This window comes from Rhinichthys klamathensis, unplaced genomic scaffold (genome assembly GCF_029890125.1).
Source record: "Rhinichthys klamathensis goyatoka isolate OS25496 unplaced genomic scaffold, OSU_Roscu_1.1 h1tg000222l_1, whole genome shotgun sequence".
NCBI classification, from domain to species: Eukaryota; Metazoa; Chordata; class Actinopteri; order Cypriniformes; family Leuciscidae; genus Rhinichthys; species Rhinichthys klamathensis.
Window position 1 is genome coordinate 974,811 of NW_026606746.1, and position 10,190 is coordinate 985,000.

Genomic DNA, 10,190 nt, shown 5'->3' on the forward strand with positions numbered 1-10,190 from the left:
TTAGCTTTGTTTGTGAGATTAAACAATAAATATCGAACCCCTTCAGTACCACAGAATATATTAGATCATTTTAATATTATATAAAATTACATAATTTAGTAATTTCTAATGGTCATTTCATCTTATAAAAATAAATAAATACCCATAAAGTTAGACTACAGCTGTGTCAAATGCTAACAGGCGCGATTTAAAACAGTTAACGTTACTAATGTAAATAATTAATATTTGAGGAGAGGATGATACAGTTACTATTAGAAAAGAGACCTACATTTTTAGCCTCAAACATATTGTCAGTCTAAAACTTTTCCGCTTTGTTTTTAGCGGTCAATGGCATGTGATTCAAGACATATTTCAGTGGATGGCGATAGTGAGAAGCTCCTAACACCAGAAACACGGAAGCGGAAGTGTGATAAGAATGATGATGCACTGAGCTGTTACATTTGTTTACATCAGACTTTATTGGTAAAAGACACGTACCTGTCTACAGTGGGGCATTTCAGACCATATTACTCGAGGATAAAGAAGTGATTTTTCCACCACAACTGGAGAAATGAGGAGCTCAGGAGTTTTATTACTTCAACTTTTGCTGTTGATTGTGCCTCACATCCGCTGCTGGAATGATGGTAAAATGTCTTTTATATAAACCATACAGCTAAATAAACAATCCTAATCAAATCAGAGATCTCAGAGAATAACTTATAGATGGGTCAGTCGGCTGTAAAATAAGTTTGTATTGGACTTACTTTATATTTGCATTGAAGTTTCAGCTTTGGTGGATGCTGTTGTTAACTTAACCTTACCCTGCTGAGACTCAGAGACAGTATTTTTGTTCATTTCGAAATCGAGTTCACATTTTTATCTTTTTTATATATCAAATATTTTTTTGGATGTGTCCAAAACTATCATTTAAGTTCATGTGATGATATTTTAGTAATACTAGAAAAACAAGAAGAAAAAGAAAGACGTTTTGTAAGTTACCTTTTTGCCAAATGTGTCTTTGATAAATAATGTTTTTGAGGTGGGGGATGGGTGGCCAATATGATAATATTAATATGTAATGATATTTTGTGTTACTAATACCTATTATTAGTGATACGAAAATGATAATAATTATACTATTTAAAGAAAGTGGAAAATATCAATAAAATATGTGCATTTTTGTACTATATTTATTTATAATAAAGGTCTTTGCACACTGAGTCCGAAATTTTCGTATGCGTTTTTTCGTATTTGTGATTCGGTGGCTGGCTCTGAATATTGTCAAAAACACCATTCAAAATGGTTGCTACGGATGCGAAAAACGCAGAAAATCGAACCCGATCCGAATTTTTTTATGACGGACGAAAGTTTCTTAGGCAGTGTGTTAGCGTGATTGACATTGAGTTTTTTTTAACAAAATATTTATTTTTTAACGTGCGAAAATTTCGGACAGTGTGCAAGGATCTAAGGAGGATGGTTTTTGGGGTGTGGCAGATATGTGTAAATATATTATATATTATTAATATTTGATACTAATAACAATAATAAGAAGAGAAAAGATGAAAATATTATATATATATATATATATATATATATATATATATATATATATATATATATATATAATTTATACATAAATACTCTATAATATATTTATGCACAAAAACTTTTGTTAGATGCAATTAATTACAATTAATCGATTTGACACTAAACAAAATATAAATGTATAAATGTATAAATACAAACCAGAAGGAAAATATAAATGAAATATTTCATAAGCTTTGTATCTTGAAGAGGGCAGTTCGGTGCAGATGCAGACAGACAGATGAGAAGAAGTAATAATACAGTCTTTGTTCTTTCAACAGACGCTGTGTTACTGCGTGATGTTCAGGTGCTGACGCTCTACAAAGGACGCTACACCACCGCACGCCGCTCCAGCCCCGTTCTACAGCTGCAGTGTGCTGGAGGGACCGCTGGCTGCGGGTCGTTTGTTCCAGAGGTGGTGCAGTGTTACAACAGAGGATCAGATGGCATAGACACACAGGTCTGGCTCAAAAATTCCCGCTTGAGTACAGTCGGTAACTGTCTCGGACCTATTCATAGTATTACTCTCTTTCTTTCTCTCTCTCTCTCTCTCTCTCTCTCTCTCTCTCTCTCTCTCTCTCTCTCTCTCTCTCTCTCTCTCTCTCTCTCTCTCTCTCTCTCTCTCTCTCTCTCTCTCTCTCTCTCTCTCTCTCTCTCTCGCTCTCTCTCTCTTTATAGTGGGAATGCAAGGCTGACATGGACAACTTGTACAGGTTTGGGCGCGTGGAGGTCTCCTGTGAGGGCTATAGCAGTCCTAATGATGCCCATGTACTGAGAGGCTCGTGCGGTCTTGAGTACACGCTAGAGCTCACGGCAGAAGGGAAGCAGCAGAACACTCATGGCTCGTCTGGCTTCTCAGGCTTTGCCTCTAACTTCTTCCAAGGCTCTTCCAATCAAAAACAGCAGCATAGAGGAGACCCTTATCAGCAGGCTGACAGCCAGTATTCCTCCCAGAACAGCCCGTCTGGCGATGGAGTGGGTGGGCTGATAGCAATAGCATTCCTTTTGCTGGTGGCATATGTTGTATACAAGATGTTTCTGTGCAGTCCTTCTCACGGCCACCAAGGTTACAATGCAGATGGGACTCAGGGATACGGCGGGGCCTCGGATAACAGCCATGGCATGGGACCGCCACCTCCTGGATTTAAACCAGATTATTACTCAGCCTCAGGTAATAATCTATTCAAAGAGCAAGAGTTTGGTGGGACATTGTAATTCATTGTGATATTATAATAAAGGATCAGGTGACACTGAAGACTGGAGTAATGATGCTGAAAATGTAGCTTTGCCGTCACAGGAACTAATTACATTTTAAAATATACTCGGTTATTAGAAAACGGTTATTTAAAATTGTAATATTTCTCAATTTTACTGTTTTTATTAATCCAATAAATGCAGGCTTGGTGAGCATAAGCGACTTCAAATACATTAAACTCTTTATGATTCCAAACTGAAACTGTAGTGTAGGGACTATAATATCCTAGTGTGCATAATAACCAAATATGCATAATATTTGCATATTTATTTGTTGCTAGTGTATAAGATTTCTGTTTTGTGGGTTCTCTCAGAAGACCACTCCAGCTCAAGGCCCGGGTATGGCTTTTCCGATACGTACACCAGACCTCAGAGTTCCTCGACCGGTTTCACTGGTGGAAGCAGAGCTGGTGGGGGTGGATTCTGGACTGGAATGGGCACAGGAGGAATTCTTGGATATTTGTTTGGGAGTCAGAGGTAAGAAAGCAAATTTTTCTCACACATAATTTGCAACAGGTCATACAGTTACACAGAAGTCACTTTTAAACCGAGCAGCTTTCAATTGGCCGGCCAACCAATTAGAACTCATTGTGAAATTCCTGATGCCATGAATTCTTATTTTTGTTGGCCAATCCAGAAGTTAGCATCACTCTGGTTCCCTCGATGAAAACCCAATAAGATTTTTCCATAGGCTTTTGAATTATCACAAAAAATAAGCTCTGTGATTAACAAAAGTTTATGGTGTTTAAACGTTTTGTCCATCAAGATCATTTTTAAAAATGAACACAAAGCCTAAATTCAATAACCTTAGGCTAAATACGAACTACACCACAGATGTGTGACTTCAACGTCACCGTCACTAAGCTTCCAACAACTCTTGCAAGTCTTTATTTTAAAAAACATTTTCACTGAAAGTATGAGTTATAATAGTTTGCAAGAGCGTGATTATAAACACAACAAGGCTGTGAAAGCGGACTAGTGAGTAGATAAGTTTAGCTCATAGACTGTTAAAAGATGGACGACGCCCCTTCACAACGCCCTCTTCCATTGGTGAAAAGTGAAGCCGCCAAAGTCCTAATATGGCGCTGACATCTTGCGCAGATTTGGGACCTGCTTCTGCGCAGTAGTGAGCAGGAAGTAAAGCCGTGATATCAAGGTCCCGCCCTCACTCCCACAGAAATGGTTAATACAAAATTTACTGTGTGAAATATACAGTTATGGACATGTAGAAATTAAAGTTGAAGCTCCAATCTCCTGCCGAAAATCCCCAAAAAAGTCTGTTGGTCCCTCAGTGACTACTTCGTTCACAGCTGTCAATCATGACGTCACATTCCTGTTTTTTATAGCATCAAATAACTAAGACCAAACTTATTTTAAAAAACGAACACTTAAACTTAAATCAGCGTGATAAAAACTACCTAAAATGACAGAAAACATCTTTGAAAAAAATGTATTTGAAGTGTAATTTGATTGTTTAGTTTCCATCGCGTCCATTAGACTTCATGCCAGGGGAGGCGGGCTTTATGACCTATACTGGGACCAGCCACCGGGGGGGGGGGGGCGATCGAGACGCTTTGGCTTCACTTTTCAGCACTTATGGGCATGCTTGGTTTAGCTGATGATGTTTAATGTCCACCACAATGTCGGTAGTCCCATTTAGACACTTGTTAGCAACCGCCTTCTTCAAGACATGTAAAAGCTTAAAACTCATCAGTAATAACTCACTCATGATTTTTTTTTTTTAATGTTGTAGAATAAAACATGCTTGTTCATCACAGACCTTATTTCAGGCTTTTAACTAAAATCACATTAAAAAAAAACATTGATTTCAGGACGATGGAACCAGAAGTGCTAAAATGCTAACTCGTTTCTTTGTTTTGGTCTACAAAAATACGTCATCCCTGCACCACTCTATTCCGCCCAAGAAAATCCCAAACTATGGGAAATGTGACCACACCTTAACAGTATTTATCTTTTATTTAAAGGTGCATTGCGCACCTCTCTGAGTTTTTGCAGAACTATGCCCCCCTCTGGCGACAAGCGAAACTGCCTTACTGTCTTTGTCTTGCGTGGAATTTGCGTTGGGGTTTATGAACTACAAGCCGGTCTCATTGAATCCATCTTCTAATTTTGTCGAAAGTTGACTGAAGTTTTGTCGCTCGAGTTGTCTTCGCTAATACGGAGAATGGCGGCGAATACACAAACCTGCCAGACATAGCCAGGGGAGCGTGAACGCGCATGACGTCACGCCCAGTCTCACGATCCGGCCCGAATCCCTCTTATTTATTTTACTGTACTGGATTATAGAGGCAATCGCAGTGATCAGAGAAGGGCTCATTCAGCCCATCAGGCAATTGTTTAAGCATTTATGGGTTAGAAAAACGGGTATTTTTAACATGAAATTTTGCGCAATGCACCTTTAATGGCACTGGAACTGTTTCCAACTGTTGTCATTAATCATGACAGTTTGGCTCTTGTTTGTATTTTTGGTAAGATTTATACTTGCTAACAACAAATGCACTAATTGACTTTTATGTTGATCTTAGACGCCAGCCACCAATGGGGTTTGCTAGACCATCTTATTCCAACATTCCTTCTCCTGCACCAAAAACAAGCTCAGGAACACGAACCGCCTCAGGTAAACTCCAGCAAATAATAAAGCTATAAACTCTATTACAGATATTAGATGTGCTCTTGTGGTTTTTTTAAAAGCTCATTTCCCTCCTAAAATGTCACTGTGCACTAAACTGCATATTGCCTTCAATGCCTTGAGTAACCCATTAGACATCAATTAGATATGTGTTTTGGTGATATATATTTATGGTGTTTTCTGATGCAGGTTTTGGAGGAACTAAAAGAAGATAGATGAGATATGAGCGTCTACTCTCACAGCCTCAGTTCTCAGATTGGACATGATCAACAGGCACATTACAAATATTTACAACTTTTTCTTCATACTACTGTTCATTCATAACCCAGACGTTGCTTGACCAGATGTAGCACGTTGTTGATCTAGATTGGTTTGTTCTTGTTTCATACTTGATTTAACTATGGATAAAAAACAAACAAACCCAAAAACAAGTGAATCTACTGTTTATCAAGCATTTATTGCAGTTTGTTTTCTCAAAAGAAAATGTTATTTGAATGTTTTAAATTTTAAAGGCCTTTTATTTTCCATATAATTATATTTCTGTAAATATTTAAAGTCAAAATGAACCCTATTTACTTAATGCAAGTACTTGGTCTTATTCTGCAGTGATTCAATATTATTCCAAAGCAATTTTTATTTTATTATTAAGTATTTTATTAAATGCCTCCTTGAAAAAAATGTCATCAGAATTTATTCTGGCTCCATTCTGGCATAGAACTCCCACTTTTGACAATCTTAATCAATAAAATAAGTCCCTGGATAGATTCTCATTGAAAATTCTGTTTTATAGTAATATAATAAAGTAAAATGTAATTTTTTTTATGTTGACTAACTTTATATCTTTCAAAAAAGATATAATCAAAATTATGTAAAATATATTTTTTTGTGTGTGTGTGAAATTAGCTGTTACTGGACCTACTGTGAAAAAGTGCTTAAGCCATTGGCTATCGTGAAAACATGCAAACTGATTCGTTAAGGCATAAGATGTCAATTTGCTTATTCTATTACTCATTGTCTTTATATTAAAATTCTGATTTGGAAAAGCTTTGACCGACTATACTGTGACATTCCTAGTAAATTATTTAATAATGATGTCAGGGTGATGTTTGTAGGTAAACAGGTGTGTAGACCTTTTGAAGGTTGTCTTAATTAAATGAGCATGTTCGAACTGAATACAACTCTACATAATGACCTGGTTTCACAGACAGGGTTTAGATTAAGCCAGGATTAGGCTTTAGTACAACTAGGACATCCAAGTAGCTTTGATAAACGTGCCTTAGAAAAAAAACATTACTGGTGTGCATCTTGATACAAAACAATGGCACTGATGTATTTTAAGATATATCAGTGCAAGTTGCTTTCAGTTAAAACAGCTCAAACATGCATTTTAGTCTGGGACTATCTTAAACCTTGTCTGTGAAATCAGGGGAATGTGTCTACTGCTATAGTCATGATTATGAGCGCATCAAGGTTTTTCACTTGATGTAATATAAAGATATTCGATTAATCTTTTCAGGTTTAAAATTGTAACTCTTTTATCTCATATCAAAATATCACATTTTATATTTACCATACTGTATCTCACCACTGGTGTCCAAAGGTGGTATGATACGCCGGTACTAAAAAAAATGAATAAAAACCTTTTGTGTCTTTTCATACTAGTTTAAGTAAATAGTCATTTTAGGTTACAGAAGAATACCGTATAACCATGATAAATTGATTTATTTTAGTGTCACTTTATTTGTATTCACTATATATATATATATATATATACACACACACGAAAAGGTACATCTGTATTTATATATTATATTTGTAGTATTTAGAATCACATTTTATACATTTACAAATATAAAAATATATATATATATATATATATTATATATTTAGAATCGCATTAAATAAATCTCACTTCTTTTGTAATTACAAAATAAACAAATGACATCGAAATTGCAATGAACAAATACTTTAAAAAAAAAAAAGAAAACCCATAAGATATTTTACTGCTGCACCCTGAGACAATAACAATCAATCAGCAGATCTCATATGAAGTGTTCACAGATCAGCCTTCTCCTCATAGCGACAAATACAGGATGATCTTTGGCTGTCCAGGTAAGGCTTACATCCCAAGTGCATGACAGTATCAAACAGCAAAGTCACTGCTGATTCACAGGCTGTGAAAACACATGGGTATAAAGGTTTTACCTCAGCATAATGTCCAAGAAATACAGTAGGATATTACAGGCCAGCTATACATATCCTGCGAATGGCAAACAATAAATAATAGAAAATATAAAAATTAAAAATACGTTTCCATTTTTCAACATTAACTAATACATTATTAAAATCAAATGGTGTATTTGTTAACATTAGTTAATACTCTTGTGAACTAACATGAACAATCAAAGAACAGCTGGATTTTTATTAGCTAACATTAAAAAATATTAATAAACAGAGTAACAAATGTATTGCTCATTGTTAGTTATTTAAAACATGAACTAATGTTAACAAATGAGACCTTACTGTAAAGTGTTACTAATAAAACTTTTTATCTCTCAAGTCTGACTTGTTATTTTGCAATTGCAAGTTTTATAACTCGCAATTGGCTTTTTCCCCCTCCAAATTGGGAGATATATTCGCAATTGTGAGTTATAAAGTATGAATTGCAAGATAAAAACTCGCAATTCTGAAAAAAGCATTAATAAACTATAAACTAGCAATATTGTGAAGAAAAATCATAATTGCAAGTTTGTATCTCACAATCTCAGACTTTTTTTCTCAGAATTGTGATATAAACTTGCAAATACTTTTTTTATTCTGTGGTGGAAACAAGACGATACATTACACAATATTAGCAAGACTGTCAATTACCTTGAACACTTTGGGACAAGCCCAGTGTCGTTTGTAAATTCTTACAAATGTTCTCCAGACAGACCTGGAACTGCTCGTCACAGTCTTTTTTCTTTCTCCCACAGGTGTCATAGCATTGATCATGCTCATTACAGCATCTGGTCAAAGATGGCATCCCAACATCAAACTGCAGTCCACCAATGAGAATATTAAAAGAGTAAGCATTTAAATCTCAGACAATTAGTGAAAGCCACAAAACAGCAATACCAATAATGTCTTCCCTCCTCACCTGAAATCCAAACAGTGGGGAGCCACATCCGTTGGGTGGAGCGGATTTGTAGTTGGGACGAGGAACTGGTGTGTACCCTATAAACAGTGTTGCTTAAGTTACTCTGAAAAAGTAATTAATTAATAGCTACTAATTTCATCTTCAACAGTGTAATTAGATTACTGTACTACTTTTCTCTTACCAAAAAGTATTGCATTACTTATTACTTTCTAAATCCTATATCAACCTCGACCAGTCGAACATTATACAAGGATAGACATGAAATTGCTCTTTTAATTCTTTTAAATAAATAATATAAGATTGCATAAATTATTCTTGAACTGACCAAAGTGTTTAAAGGGAGAAGGTTACAATAAGATGCATTTTATCATTAGACGTTGAATTTTGATGTTAAATCCACTATTGTTTTATCTAAAATTGTTTCTATATTCATATGACGTTTTTTTATGTTTAATAGATGTCTAATCTCTCTTAAAATATGACCAACCGTCGCTGCATTTTAAGTGACACCGTCCGTCTGAACCTCCGATCAGGTCCAAAGCCATGTTAAGGTAGGCGTCTATGCTGTGAATCCCGTTCCGGATGGATTTTAAGGTCTTTCTCCAGTCTGGAGGTTTAATTTCTTCGGTAAATCCATCAGCTTTAACCACATCCATCAATATTATAACAGAGAGCAGCAGTGTAACGCTGGAGATGACACGACAGGGCATAGTCCAACAAATGCCACGTTACAGGCTACCTCTACAATCTATCTGCAAAGTACTTGTTTTATTTACGTTTCCAAAAAGAGCACTATCATGTTTAAATAGATCTGCGATAATAAGGTTGTTTTTACTAATATAAATAGTTCAATTAAGTACGAGTCGGCGACAGTGTTTACTTCCTGCTGGTATGCAGATTCTTCTTCTTTCTTCTTTGGGTTTTAACGGCAATCCTTCCTTGACGGTGCATTACTGCCATCTTCTGGTTCTAGTTATTTCCCATATACTTTAGTCATCATATTATTTGTCATTAGTCCCGTTTTAGTCAGAAAACAAATCAAATATTTCATTCCTTGTTCACTCCTACTGCAGTCCATTATACTCCATGTCCTATTAGTCCTATTTTTCCATGTCTTTTATCATATCTATCCTCTGTAATTCATATTTTGAACAATTAATAAGTCTCGGGTATTTGGAACTGATCACAAAACCCAGTTGGATGTTTCCCCATTACCGGTATATGAAGTTCTACCTTTACATTGAATAGCGGTTGGCAAATTAACTGGTGCATTTCCGGCATCTGGATATCCATCCACCCATCCACCTATCCATCCATCCATCCATCCATCCATCCATCCATCCATCCATCCATCCATCCATCCATCCATCCATCCACCTATCCATCCATCCATCCACACATCCATCCATCCATCCATCCATCCACCCACCCATCCATCCATCCATCCACCCATCCCCCATCCATCCATCCACCTATCCATCCACCTATCCATCCATCAAGCCACCCAATCCATCCATCCAACCCATCCACCCATCCATCCACACATCCATCCATCCACACATCCATCCATCCATCCATCCACCC

At 36.3% G+C, this 10,190-nt stretch overlaps 2 protein-coding genes across 3 annotated transcripts; one reads left to right on the forward strand and one right to left on the reverse strand.

The window, feature by feature from the left end:
* The first annotated feature begins 459 nt into the window (after positions 1 to 459).
* On the forward strand, positions 460 to 5,844 carry saraf (store-operated calcium entry-associated regulatory factor). 2 transcript variants are annotated; one of them, XM_056264578.1, is made up of 6 exons: positions 460 to 623; positions 1,845 to 2,023; positions 2,242 to 2,726; positions 3,133 to 3,294; positions 5,364 to 5,455; positions 5,657 to 5,844. In XM_056264578.1, exons 1-6 carry the CDS (start codon positions 551 to 553, stop codon positions 5,680 to 5,682), a joined length of 1,017 nt encoding a protein of 338 aa, XP_056120553.1. In that variant the 5' UTR covers positions 460 to 550; the 3' UTR covers positions 5,683 to 5,844. The 2 variants fall into 2 exon arrangements, with proteins under 2 accessions (XP_056120553.1, XP_056120552.1); XM_056264577.1 differs by having other exon boundaries at positions 2,242 to 2,723; positions 3,127 to 3,294.
* Positions 5,845 to 7,418: 1,574 nt separating this feature from the next.
* On the reverse strand, positions 7,419 to 9,495 carry pla2g12a (phospholipase A2, group XIIA). Its single transcript, XM_056264525.1, has 4 exons — positions 9,094 to 9,495; positions 8,607 to 8,683; positions 8,339 to 8,504; positions 7,419 to 7,641 (listed from the first exon to the last, which is right to left on the reverse strand). Exons 1-4 carry the CDS (start codon positions 9,314 to 9,316, stop codon positions 7,523 to 7,525), a joined length of 585 nt encoding a protein of 194 aa, XP_056120500.1. The 5' UTR covers positions 9,317 to 9,495; the 3' UTR covers positions 7,419 to 7,522.
* Positions 9,496 to 10,190: the final 695 nt, after the last annotated feature.

Coding starts and splice junctions, on each gene's coding strand:
- saraf (XM_056264577.1), top strand. CDS start 551: ATGAGGAGCTCAGGAGTTTTATTACTTCAACTTTTGCTGTTGATTGTG. Junction 2,024..2,241: donor CAGATGGCATAGACACACAG/GTCTGGCTCAAA, acceptor CTCTCTTTATAG/TGGGAATGCAAGGCTGACAT. Junction 3,295..5,363: donor TATTTGTTTGGGAGTCAGAG/GTAAGAAAGCAA, acceptor TGTTGATCTTAG/ACGCCAGCCACCAATGGGGT.
- pla2g12a (XM_056264525.1), bottom strand. CDS start 9,316: ATGCCCTGTCGTGTCATCTCCAGCGTTACACTGCTGCTCTCTGTTATA. Junction 8,684..9,093: donor TCACTTAAAATGCAGCGACG/GTTGGTCATATT, acceptor CACTGTTTATAG/GGTACACACCAGTTCCTCGT. Junction 7,642..8,338: donor CTTGTCCCAAAGTGTTCAAG/GTAATTGACAGT, acceptor GTGTTTTCACAG/CCTGTGAATCAGCAGTGACT.